Genomic DNA, 13,873 nt, shown 5'->3' on the forward strand with positions numbered 1-13,873 from the left:
TGTGTGTGTGTGTGCGCGCACATACAGAGCTGCAGATGTGTATATATATGTTAATGTAAAAAAATCTCAGGAATCATGACAAGTGATACTTTAATGCACTGTATTTTAAACTGAAATAATGCAAAACTAACCCATAATGAACAGAATATCAAAATTTTACATAGAAAGACTCGTCAGCTTGGGGTGAGATCGCCGAGGCCGAACCAACAGATGCGTATCTGTGGCAGTGCAGGAGGCTGACTGTCCGAGGCTGCCTCCCTCGGATGGAGTTCCCCCTCCCCAGCGATGGCTGCTTCCCTCCCCACCCTCACATGCGTCCACCTGCTGTATGTGCACAGTGCCAGCTCCTTTCTTCTCTTAAGCGTACCAATCTGTCAGATGAAGGCCCTAGCTGATGACCTTTTAATTACTTCTAGAAAATTCTGACTTCAGATCTTGTCAGATTAGAGGTTAAAACAGCAATCAAAATATGAATGGGGTAGGGATACAAACATTGAGTCCATAGCAGTCAGGATTCAACATAGGTGGGGGGCAGGGGCAGATGGCCGGCCGGCCGGACAGACACATGGATAGACCAGGTGAGGCGAATGGGACTAAACCACAAGACTAACTGACTTTCTCCATGCTCTTTCAATGTGTATTCATTCATCCATGTATGAAGTTATTCATTTTTTAAAAAAGAGTTTATGTGCATAGATGTTTTGCCTGCATGTATGTGCGTGGGTCACATGCATGAACTGGTGTCCATGAACGTCAGAAAAGTGAGGGCAGTATTGCCTCTGGCTCCAAGGAGTTGGTGTTCTAGGGAGGAAAGAGGGAACAGAATCCAGTATGTGTCCTGGCTAGGCTCAGACAGCAGCGGGTCCTGTAAAGAAGGCAGTTAGCTGCAGTGTGGCTTGGGATGCCCTAGGACCAGATCTCCCAGGATCTCAGGCCTCTGAGCAGGTGATGCTTAGCAACCCCACCCCTACTTCCCCAGAGGCGGTCTGGTCTAGAGGGGTAGCACCTGGGAAGAAGGTATGGCGTGTGCAATGCTCTAAGATGATAATGAACTTGGCTCAATGTCAGGGAGGCTGGAGCACACAGGAAGGGGATGGAGCCTGCCAACTCTGGGCTGAGAAGGCCAAGAGGCTTATGTTTTACTTTCCTTGGGGCTTAAGCAGTGGAGTGATGTAGCCTACTACATATGTGTATATTTACAAGTATCGAGGATGGTATTAAAAAGATTTTTTTACATACAAGTGTACTTGGGTTGGATAACACTACACTCAGCAACACACACACACACACACACACAGGGGTGGGGTGGGAGAAAACACCCCATTTTTTGCTGCTGTCTTACTTTATATACACCGATCAGAGTCTATCAAGATGCTAAAGGTTTAGGCCATTTCTAGATTTTTCTGAGCAAGTTCAGAAAGAACGTCCACAGACAGGATTGCCTTGAGGATGGAACACCTGAGACCAGGAGGACCGAGTGAGCCCCTTCCTCTCCCACCCCCAGCCTGTCTTTGCGCCCTCATTTGTCCCTGCTCCTAGGTGGGGAACTAAATCCCCAGGCTGGAAGTAAGCTGAGAACGACCTATTAGTCACCTTGCTAGATTGCTATGGGGTAAAGAAATTTACCTGTAATTACTCCCATCCCCATTAATAAGCTCAGGAGGATACATGGTAATAATAATACTGTAAAAAATCATATTGGAGGAAAAAATCTTTCCCCTTCCCAGGCCTTGAAGGAAGATCGGGAAAATGCTTTTGGCTTAGCAAGTTGCTATTTCTAAGAATTATTTCTTGCTAGAATGGACCAGGCATATTGGCCCTCACTGGTGGGTCTTTTTAATATCCCCTGCATCTGGCCACATCTGGCAACAGGAGCAGCCTTTTGTGCCCACACTGTCAACATCTTTCCTGAACTGGGATTATTAAACAACAAAATACATTTTGAGTTGCCTGTATCTGACAATATGAGTCAGTCTTTAAATATTATAAAATATTTTAGAAAGTAAAAAAGGCCAGCATTATCTAATGCTGGTAAAATGCATTGTTGGTGGCTGGGGAGATGACCCTGGGTGAAGCACTTGCCATGCAGCATGAGGACTTGGATGCAGCAGTGTCCACCTGTATTTCCAGCAATGGGGAGGTGGAGACAGGTAGATCCTGGTGCTCCTTCAGCCAGCCTCACTGAATTTGGTAAGCTCCAGGTTTGGTGAGAGGCCATGACAAGGGGGGCAGATCAAGGTGGAGAATGATTGAGAAAGATACCTGACAAGCCCCTCTGGCCCCGTGTGTATGCACACACCAAATACAAATTGTTTCTTTCTGGTCTATGATGACTCTGGTCCTGATGCTGTAGGAAAATGTCTCTTACATTCATGGTCAGGAACCTCCTTCAAAACAGACCCCCACCCCCATGTATGACACAGGGCCCATGTCACATGGGTCTCCTCATATGACAAGCTACAGATATTTCCTAGGCTCTAAGTGTTAGATTTGGAAAATATCTGGCATCATTCTAGCTCTTTATTTCAGAAACCATCCTGGGATGGCATGGGCCCACATCACATTCCACAGAGCAACTGAAAAACGGGACCCTTGGCTCTTTGCCCTCGGCCAGTGCCAACATAACGTGGGCAATTCTACCAAACTCTTCGGAAGAGGAGCATGGCTCACAGCCGGAACCAGAGGTAAGCCGGTGTCCTTTCCCACCCGTTTCTTGTGTTAGTATTTGTTCAGAAAGTGAGTGAGCATATTTGTAACTTGCTCGCTGCTTTAAGAGGAGACACGTTATCAAAAGCAAGAATTTCCTAGGGAGACAAAATCAGCTCCTTGCCTGACTGGAACTTTCCCTTGTCCTTGTGTCTGGCAGCTGCTGGGAGCCAATTGCCTCTCTACCAGTGAGGAGCCTCCAATTTGAATTGAAATGAATCTCATTTTAACTTCAAGTGGGAGAAATTCTAGCAGACCCTAAAAGTATCTAAACATGCCTATTGGCATGACGGGAGCAGTTGCAAGACAACCTGTTGCTCCCCTGAATTATGGCTTCTCCATATGGTTCATGCTGCCCAAGCTCCTGCCTCACAAGCTTGACTCCTGCATGCCTCCAACAGGCCAGGGGTGAGATGTCCTCATACGTGTTATGTGCAGAAAGTTCAGCTGCACAGGGGCATTGCCCTGCTCTGTCACAGGACTACAGTCCCTGCAGATGTTGACCACCTGCCAGGTCTCAGCAGGTTGCAAGGACTCTACCATCTGCTTGCCTGCCACAGCCCTGTTCCCCTAACTCTGCCTGCAAGTGGCCACTAGAAGGGAGCTAATTGTGTTCTCCTTGCCAATTTTATTTTGTGTCAAGGATGATAGTAATTTCTAAATTTAATGTGTTCATTCTCTTGAGATGCTATCTTTTTTAAGACTTTTTTTTTTTTTTTTGAGCTGAGGATTGAACCCAGGGCCTTGCGCTTGTTAGGTAAGCGCTCTAACACTGAGCTAAATCCTAACCCTTGAGATGCTATCTTGAGCTAAGGCCAGTTTTAACTAAATTTTTTTAGAGATTGTTCTTAATCTCCAATAAAATAATTTTAGCCTGAATATTGTGGAGGATTCACAGTATGCATTTAGATGACCTTGGTGAATAGCTGATGCTTTTCTCTAAGCCAGGGTCACTTTCTGATACCCTTTGGCAGTGATGAGTGGCGTAGCTCTGACAAAGGCAGGAGCCATCTGCTAAGGAATATCTCAGCCACTTCTTCAAGGGGCCTGAGCAGGGTTTGGAGTGAGTAGGGCTGTGAACTTTGGCTGGTGACTCTGCAGGGGATTTCAGGCTGAGACAGCCCTGCCGCCAAAGTTGGTGACTGTTGGGAGCTCTGCTGTCCCTTCAGAAGAATGGGTGGCTTGATGGTTGAGGATGGCTGAATAACTACAAAAGAGTTTTTAAAAATGCCAGGGCCTGGCCATGCTGGTGAGTATCTGTAGTCCTAATACTTGGGAGTCAGAGACAGGAATATCAAAAGCTCAAGGTCAACCTTGGCTACATAGCAAGTTCTAGGCCAGCCTGGGCTATAGGAGACCTTGTCTCAAAGAGAAAAAGAATATGTTAATTAGCTAGCTGAAAAATCTAGGGCCACCAAGATGGCTAAGTGGATCAGATTACTTCCTGTGCCAAGCTAATAACCTGAGTTCCATCCCTGGATTGAAGGTGTAAGTAAAGGTGTCAGGAGAGGACCAACTCCACAAAATTGTCCTCTGACCTCCGCATGATGCTCATAGTGCTAAACAAACTAGTAAGTGTAAAAAACGCATATGTACATAGGATACCATACCTTCTGTTTTCCCAAAGAAGAACTTTATATGGGGCTGTGTCACACCATAGTGAATATGCACAAAAGCTGTACTCCAAAGTAGTAGTATTACTACTTTGTGGTTCTTTTTACATTTATTTTTAAATTAAAAACACTATGTTTGTTAGTTGTGTATACAGGAGAGGTGTGAGTGTGAGCATGCTAGTGTGAACGCAACAGTGCATGTGTGGAGGTCAGAGGACAATTTGGGGAAGCCACTTCCTTCCTTCCACCGTATGGCTCCCTCGGATGGAGCTTTCCCACTGCTGCTGTGACCATTTGTTCACAGTCTAGAGCTTCATAAATATTCCAGGAGGTCTGCGGTATCCATTCCTTGGTGTGCGTCCCCGGAATGTTTCTTCACCCTTTGCCGGGTGTCCGTGGCCTCTGCCTCCTCAAGGTTGAGGCTGGTCTGTTGTTTCCACTCAAGGTCATCTCATAGATCATTTTAGCACCCATCAATAGCACTGGCAGAAGATAGTGTTCACAGTTCATGCTCCCGGGGCTGGTGAGATGGTGTCTGCCATCAAACCTGATGACCTGAGTTCGTCCCAGGACCCACAAGGTAGAAGGAGAGAATTAACTCCTACAGGTTGTACTACGACCTCCACATAGAATAAATATTTTTTTAAAGATTAAAAAAGGATATGTGTGTGTGTATGTGTGAGTGACTATGCTCCCATACATACATGTGCCTGAGGAGGCCAGAAGAGGGTATCAGGTCCCCTGGAGCCAGAGTTACAGGTAGTTGTGAGCCACAGGACATGGGTGCTGGGAGCCAAACCCTTGTCCTCAGTCAGAGTAGCAAGTGCTTTTGCTGAGCCATCTCTCCTGCCCCATGGTAAAAATAATTACAAACAATAAATTTAAAACTTCCAAGTTTAGCTTTTAAAACAATGTCCTAAAAAAGAGAACCTTTGACCGTTAGCATGGGATGAGCTTGATTTCTGGCTGGCAGTCCTGCAGTCATCCTTTGGTAAGAGGAATGTGCGGTGAAGTCGGTCACTCCTGCAGGTGGACTGAGATGTACAGAGCGCTGATGCCGTGATGGTTTTCAGAGACGTGAGAACTGAAGTTCTCTGGTAAAGAGTCTCTCATTTTTCCCAAGTGACAGTCCTGGCAGACAATTCTCAAACTCCAAATGGCCAGTGGTTAGGTAATAATTTTCTTTTTGAAACATCATGCTCCCTTTCTCTCTCCCCTCTCCTCTCCTCTCCTCTCCTCTCCTCCCCTCCCCTCTCCTCTTCTCTCTCTCTCTCTCTCTCTCTCTCTCTCTCTCTCTCTCTCTCTCTCTCTCTCTCATACTCTCTAATAGTTGAAGCAGCTGGCAAAATCCACCCAGCAGCTCTCCTGTCAGATAAAGTGAACAGTGGCCATTGCCTCCTCCTCTAAGATCAGGAGAAACCAACTTCAGGAGGGAATTTCTCAAGGCCAGACATTCCTTTGGTTCCTCACCTGTGTTGATACAGAGCATGGAGTTCCTTCTGTGATTGGTCCCTAATGAAGAACTAATTTAAGGGGCTGGGGTGGTGGTTCAGTTGGTAAAGTGATTGTCCCTCAAGCATGACGACCTGAGTTTGAGTCCCCAGCAGTCATGTAAAAGCTGGACATAGTAGTGTACGCTTGTATTTCCAGTGCTGAGGAGGCAGACACATGAGGATCCCTGGGACTCGCTGAACAGCCCTCCCAGTGCTGGTGTGCTCCAGACCTGTAACACGAATTTCTAAATGGTCTTTAATAAAAAAAAAAAAAAAAAAAAAAAAAAGCCCGGAGCCATGAATTGGGGTAAACACTGAAAGATCAGAGAGACAAAGGGACAAGCCACCTCTTACTTCTAGGACTCTAGCTCATCTCCTCACCCCTTATATACCTTTCTCTGCCCATCCATATAATTTCCTATCTCAGCTTTCCTAGTGCTGGGATTAAAGGCCTGTGACTCCCAAGTATTGGAATTAAAGGTGTGTGCCACCACTGCCTGGCTCTGTTTCTCTCCTAGACTGAGTCAATCTCATGTAGTCCAGGGTGGCTTTGAACTCACAGAGATCCAGACGGATCTCTGCCTCCTGAGTGCTAAGATTAAAGGTGTGTGCCACCACTGCCTGACCTCTGTGTTTAATCTAGTGGCTTGTCCTGTTCTCTGATCTTCAGGCATAGTTTATTAGGTTACACAATATATCACCACACAGGTCTAGTGAAAGAATGTCTCAAATGAGGTGGAAAAATAAGGTGGAAAGCGGCAGAGGAAGACACCCAACCTCAGTCTCTGGTGTCTGCTTGTGTGTGCACATGCAGGAATACACACTCCATACTCAGGAACTCTGTCCGAGAATTGTAGTTACTGTGCATTACCTTAAGGGAAGCATTTTCTTCTTCTTTATTGCTTCTGTCATCCATTCTGCCTTCCACAGTCAGAATCAGAATGCAGAAGTCCATCCCACCCCCTCCACTGGTTTCTGGCTTACCACCAGACAATGGAAAGTCATGCATTTTCTTTTTCACGTTTATCTGTTGATGGTGTTAGGGAATGGGGTGTAGCCATGAGTGGAAGTCAGGAGACAGCCTGCAGCAGTCAGTTCTCTCCTGCCCTTGGGTCCAGGGATTTGAACTCAGGTCATCAGCCTTTGTGGCAAGGCCCCTTACCCTCTGGGTGATTTTGCTGGCCCCACACATGCATTTTCAAATGTAGTTTGCTTAATTCCCAGCTCAAAGAACAGCATGTGTTTAATCCATGCTCCAGAAGGGAGTGTGCTGGGCTCTGATGTGGAATCCAGTGATCTTAACTTGCCATTCTGCTGGGGCAGGAACTAATTAAATGTGAAAATGTAGTGTTCTTTCATAGTGAAATGAGTTAGGGGTCCAGTTTCATTTGTTAGTAGAACAAGTTTACAACTTTGTAAGACTATTTGAAATTCAAATTTTGTTCTTAGAAGGTTTTAGTCTGCATCCTTTATCTAGAATAGCTTGTCTTAAGACAGCCAAGTAGATGTGAGGCTCCTCTCCCTTCATCCTGTCTGTTGCTTGGCTTTCCTTGCGTGGATGTAAGGAGACTTTTGTGTACCCCACACAGGGCACAGACAGATTGAGGAAGTGATTCCATCCGGGCAACTTAGTGAACCGGAGTTTATCAGGGTTACTTACAGAGCGTGGCTGAGGGGCTTCTTCATTGCCTCAACTCTAGTCTTTCCTGAAAGGTGGCCTTACTTGAGTATTGCCAGAGCTGTGTGAAATCTCTTGTGCATGGCAGGTCCCTCCTCTGGCTGGCACCAGGCTTCAGCTCTCCCTTCCTGCAATGTAAGACTATTGGGAGAAATTCCAGTTCCTTGAGGCCCATTGTCTAGATAATCTGCTAGCCACAGGGAAGGGCACCCGTGTCTCTAGAATATTGTCAATCCTGCCAGGGTAGTTATTTGGATCATTTGTTTTTACTTTTTAATTGAGGGTTTGGATAAGGAACAGAAAGATCAAACAAAACCAGGACTTTGGAATTTAAATACTGACACCACGTTTTAACTAACCGTTGTTAAGCTCTTTGCTGCTTCATGTCTAGCAACATGCGATCTCATAGCTTTCTGCCAATTGAATGGCTAATGGTTTATACAAATCCGTGTCTATAAATGCAGACAAATTATGGCTCTCATGTAAGCATTGTACATGAGTGAAAGGCATGCTATATGAGGTATGAAAACCACAGGGCTTTTGTCTCTATCTTTTTGTCTAAGTCCATTTGGCAGCACAGAAACTTTTGTAATGCTTAGAATTAGCTGGTTTGTAAACAGATCTAAATATCATAAAAATGAACCACTTTCTCAGTGGCATTCCATGCTGTTGCCTCTGTCGGGTTCATTTATATAGCAGTTATATACTATCCACGACAGGCAGGCAGTGGCATTATATATCATAAGAAACACTAGAAGTTGAGCTCAGGGCTGGTGATGTGCTCAGCAGGAAAAGTGCTTGCTGCGCGAACCTGGTGACCTGAGTGTGAGTCTCCGAACCCTCGGTGGGAGGTAAAATGTCGCCCACACTAGCACATGCACAAAGTAATAATCAATAGTTAAAAGTGTGAGTCCGGATTTGGAGATACAGCTTGGCTGTTAAGGGCACTTGCTGAAAAACCACGAGGACCTGAGTTTGATTCTCAGTACCTTTGTAGCCAGCACACCTTTAACCCCAGTGCCAGGCAGGGTGAGTGGAGAACAGAGGGTATCTGGAGCTTGTTGGCTGCCAGCCCAGCTGAAAAAACACAAGCTATAGGTTCAGAGGTAGACTGTGCCTCAGAGGAACAGGTAGAGCACTGACACCCTTCACACACATGCCTGTATACCACACACACCACACACATAGACCTGTACACCACACACAGACCTGTACACCACACACAGACCCATACACCACACACAGATCTGTACACCATACACAGACCCATGCACACCTCACACAGACCCGTACACCACACACAGGCCCATACACCACACACAGACCTGCACACCACACACAGACCCATACACCACACACAGATCTGTATACCATACACAGACCCATACACACTTCACACAGACCCATACACACCTCACATAGACCTATACACTACACACAGGCCCATACACCACACACAGACCTGTACACCACACACAGACCTGTACACCACATACAGGCTCATACACCATACACAGACCCATACACACCTCACACAGACCCGTACACCATACACAGGCCCATACACCACACACAGACCTGCACACCACACACAGACCAGTACACTACACACAGATCTGTACACCATACACAGACACATACTCACCTCACATAGACCTGTACACTACACACAGGCCCATACACCACACACAGACCTGTACACCACACACAGACCCATACACCACACACAGACCTGTACACCACATACAGGCTCATACACCATACACAAGCCCATACACCACACATAGACCTGTACACCACACACAGACCAGTACACCACACAGGCCCATATATCACACACAGACCACATTCACACTAAAAATAAACAAGTCTTGAATCCAGTGAAAGGATTCTAAATTTAATACTGTCTTTTGTTAATAATACTTGTTTTACTTTAATAATTTCATTATATATAAAATGAGATATTAAGAAATGGCATTTTATAATAAGATGTATATTATCAATCAGCAATGAATTAATGTTGAGTAACAACTTCATTATTCAGTAGCAGAAGCTGCCTATCTCAACACTGATGAAATATATGCATATTTCTTATAGAACGAAGGTCAGAAATCACACAAAACTATCTTTGTATACTGTGTCAGGCTTTTAAGTTTTAATCTTTTGAATTTACATTTTATGTTCCAAGCAGAAGGCATTCTAGAAATTTCTTTGAAAATTTGATGGAAATCTTTTTTTTTTTTTTTTTAAATTTACCCTTTGCTGCAGAATATTAGCTCTTTTTTCTTGGTATTATCCAATGACATTGACCTTTTCCATTACATACAGAGTCATACCAAAGCTGACCCAGCTTCTTCACACTGCTGGTCAGGGTTGGTGTCTTTGTTATCCCATCACTAAGAGTATATAAAGATCTCTGACAAACATATCCATTCATGATTTTATAGTAGCTTCAATGATAAAATCTTAGGTTGGGGTTGGAGAGATGACTCAGTGGTTAGGAGCACTTGCTGCGCTTGCAGAGGACCCTGAGTTCCATCCCCAGAACCCACATCAGGCAGCTCACAACCATCTGTAACTCCAGCTCTAGGGGATCTGATGCCCTTTCTGGCCTCTGAAGTCACGTGTACTCGTATGCACATACCTACACACAGACACACAGACACACACACTTAAGAATTAAATAGAGCTGGGCGGTGGTGGCGCATGCCTTTAATCCCAGCACTCAGGAGGCAGAGGCAGGCAGATCTCTGTGAGTTTGATGCCAGCCTGGGCTACAGAGTGAGTTCCAGGAAAGGCGCAAAGCTACACAGAGAAACCCTGTTTCAAAAAACCAAAAAATAAAAATAAATAAATAAATAAATAAAATAAAAATTAAAAAATTAAAAAAAAGAATTAAATGAAGTTCTAATTGTCTAATTGTTTATAATTAGAAATATGAAAGTATTCTTGGAAACATAAACCTCATAGCAATAATCTAATAAAAGGATTTTTAATAAGGTCTTAGTGTATGGCCCTGGGTCGCACGGCACTATGTAGACCAGGCTGGTATCAAACTCACAGAGATCTTTCTGCCTCTGCCTCACAAGTGCTGGGATTAAAGGCGTGTGCCACCACACATGGTCATAAAAGTTTGTTGTTGTTTGAGACAGGGTTTCTCTATGTAGCTCTGGCTGTCTTGGAACTCACTGTATAGACCAGGCTGTCCTCAAACTCAAGAGATCTACCTGCCTCTGCCTCCTAAGTCCTGGGATTAAAGGCATGTGCCACCACATCTGGCTCATATTTCTATAATTATGTATTGAGTTACTTACATCTCAGAAAACTTATTTTTGACAACCTCCATATATCGAGAAAATGTTACAAAATAATTATAAAAAGATTCTTCTATTAGTTTTCCAAATGTATTTAAAATCATACATCTTGATTAGCATAAAACAAGATGTTTTCTATTGCCCTGGAATACTAAAGGGAAAATGTAAAATTTAATTTCTTTTTAGAATCTGTTTTAGAAGAAAATCCTTACCAAAATTTATGTAGCAAATAAAAAATTTTGTTACTTAACCAACTTTTATCTTATGCCTTAATGAATACTGTTTTATGTAAACACTAACGGTACTTTTGAAGTCTTTATTTTAGATGTTTATTGTCCCTCTAGAATACTTCCTTGAGAAGATCAGATATCCTTTAATGGTGTGTTCAGAACATCTTAATGTTCTGTGAAGCACATTCAGTGTGCTCAATATTTCATTTTTAATAGGTTTTAGAAAGTTATGCATTTGGAAGTTTATATGGTAAAAGTATAGATCATTCATGTCTATGAGAGGACAAGCCCAAGTATATTTACGACACAGAAAAGTTAGGATCCTCTGCTTTTGTTCATGCTTTGGTGTAAATTGTGTTCCTGGGTTCTAAAGCGGTGTGTGGGGGGCTGGTGAAATGGCTCAGTGGGCAAGCCTGATGACCTGAGTTCATCCCAGGTCTCACGTGGTTGAAAGAGAGAACCAATTCCAGTTGTCATCTGACCTCTGAAGAGCAACATCACATGCCTGTGGCCCACACACTTACACACAGGATAAATTTTGGGTTGGATGAGGTGGCACACACCTTTAATCCCAGCGCTTAGTAGGCAGAGGTAGGTGGATCTCTGTGAGTTTGAGGCTAGCCTGGTCTACATGGTGAGTTCCAAGCCAGCCAGTGAGACCCTGTTTCAAATTTTTTCTTAAAAAAGTGTTTCTGATTAAAGTTTATTAAAAGCTTAAGTGGCTTCTCTGATTCAATGGTTGTCCTTTAATCCCTGCATCTCATTAGGTTGGGTAAGTTAAGAGCCTTAAACAACCTGTTTCCTTAGGAGACTGAGAAAGAGGACTAAAGTTTCAGATTGTTTTCAAGGTTTTATAAGCTTACATGTGCAGACACGCATGTACAAAAATGTTTCGGTAGACATGTTAATAATAGCAATGGGGGTTGGCGATTTAGCTCAGTGGTAGTGCGCTTGCCTAGCAAGTGCAAGGCCCTGGGTTCGATCCTCAGCTCAAAAAATAAATAAATAAATAAATAAAATAGCAATGTTAAACTAAGCTGAGACCAGCCTGGACCCCAGAGTTAGACCTTATCTTAAAACACACAGACACACAGACACACACACCCCTTGTATGCAATAAGAGTCAGAAATAAGACTAATAGACCAACTTACAAAGTGACACCTAAGAACAATTGTAAATGTCACAGTGTACTCTTAAGATCATGAAAGTACGAGTCAGCATTCTCCCTGGGAGTCTCATAAACTTGGTATTTTCCATGCCTATGCAAATTACAATGAAGATCTCTCCAAAAATGTACTCAAATTGAAATGCAGTCAGTCAGGCTCTTGACCTTAATCCCACGGTGTCAGTACCCCAAAAGTAAACAAGATGGCTATTGGAGCCCCAGACTCTGGAGGAAGTTTGTCTCACATTGGCTGTGATAGCAAAGTGACAGGGTGAGTCCAGGTGGCCGTCCTACTTCTGATGTGGAGATACAGATTAGAACAGGCACTGGAAAGATGAGTCAGTAGACCACACTCGCCCTGCAAGCGAGGCTGGAGTGTGGCTGCGTGCAACCCCAGCCCTCAGGAGGCAGAGACTGGGAATCCTGTGGCAAGCTGGCTAGCTTAACTAGCCGGAGTCAGGCAGCTCTGGGTTCAGCAAAAGACCCTGTCTCAATAAAGTGGAGAGCAATTAAGACTGGGGAGATGGCTTAGTGGTTAAGAGCACTGGCTGCTCTTATAGAGGACCTGGGTTCAATTCCCAGCACCCATGTGGTGGCTCTCAACCATCTGTAACAATAGTTCCAGGTAGTCCAATGTTCTCTTCTGACTTCTATGAGTACCAGGTGTGCATATGATGCAGACAAAACATGCACATAAAGTTATTTTTTTAATTAGAGATTGAACAAGACATGCAATATCTAGACTGAAGGAGTTAACCAGGCACTTTTGAAATTACAAAAATAACTAGAGTACTCTTTATAGATAAGACAAGGTCAAATTTAGAGCCTCCCCCACTTTTAGCCAATTCACCAATAATACATTATAAGTAGTTTTTCCTCCTGGTAGGAAAACGGATAGATGACAGCATAGATATAAAATGCCGGCAGCTGCCAAGATTCCCCAAATGTCTCATCTGCAGGGCCCAGTCACCACAGGTAGCCTCTCAACTACCTTTCTCCGAGGTGGCCATCGTGCCTTGATTGAAATGGAGGGGGCCCAAGTCACCTGAAAGAGCTGGGGTTCTTGCTCTTGGCGGACTCACTGAAGCTGGGCATCTAAGTTCATCTCCGCCATCTTAAGCTTCCCGTATTCCAAATGAAATTGGGAAACAGAATTCAGTAAACCAAAGTGGACCTGCTTCTAGTTTGGACTGTGTCAGCCTTACAATTTATTAAACATTTTCCTTTTTATTGATGGTGTGTGGGGGTACAGGGTTATACACACACCTTTAGGTGTCCCCTGAGGCCAGAGGGCGGCTCTTGGATTTGGGTTACAGGTGGTTGTAAGCCTCCATGTGGATGGACCCTTGGAGATGAAATCAGGTCCTTTGGAAGAGCAGCCAGTGCTAAGCCATCGCTCCAGCCTTACAGTTTATGGGACACTGTTAGCTAAAGGCCAGCAGGTCTGTCACCTATCCGAGACACCGCTTGTTTGGTCCTTTCCTGTGACATGGGAACGGCCACCAATGCTCAGTCTCCTCCTCACAACAGTCCTGGCACTCTGAGCACTGAGGCCCACAAGTCTCTCCAGGATTTCAAATAGCCCCAGCCTGCGCTCTCTTTCAGTATGGGTCATATTTATAATGAGATACCCAGTTTATCCATTCAGTTCACTAAGTGGGGGAAAATCTTGT

The 13,873-nt window shown here is 44.3% G+C and overlaps 1 protein-coding gene across 3 annotated transcripts in view; it reads left to right on the plus strand.

The window, feature by feature from the left end:
* Osbpl10 (oxysterol binding protein like 10) overlaps positions 1-13,873 on the plus strand; it is a 224,393-nt gene that overhangs the window by 167,071 nt on the left and 43,449 nt on the right. For all 3 annotated transcript variants that reach the window (XM_036193291.1, XM_036193290.1, XM_036193292.1), the window contains one exon: positions 2,530-2,684. In XM_036193291.1, coding sequence (XP_036049184.1) covers positions 2,530-2,684 — 155 coding nt within the window. The remainder of the gene's footprint in view (positions 1-2,529; positions 2,685-13,873) is intronic.

The sequence above is a fragment of the Onychomys torridus genome, chromosome 7 (assembly GCF_903995425.1).
Source record: "Onychomys torridus chromosome 7, mOncTor1.1, whole genome shotgun sequence".
In the NCBI taxonomy this organism is placed as follows: domain Eukaryota; kingdom Metazoa; phylum Chordata; class Mammalia; order Rodentia; family Cricetidae; genus Onychomys; species Onychomys torridus.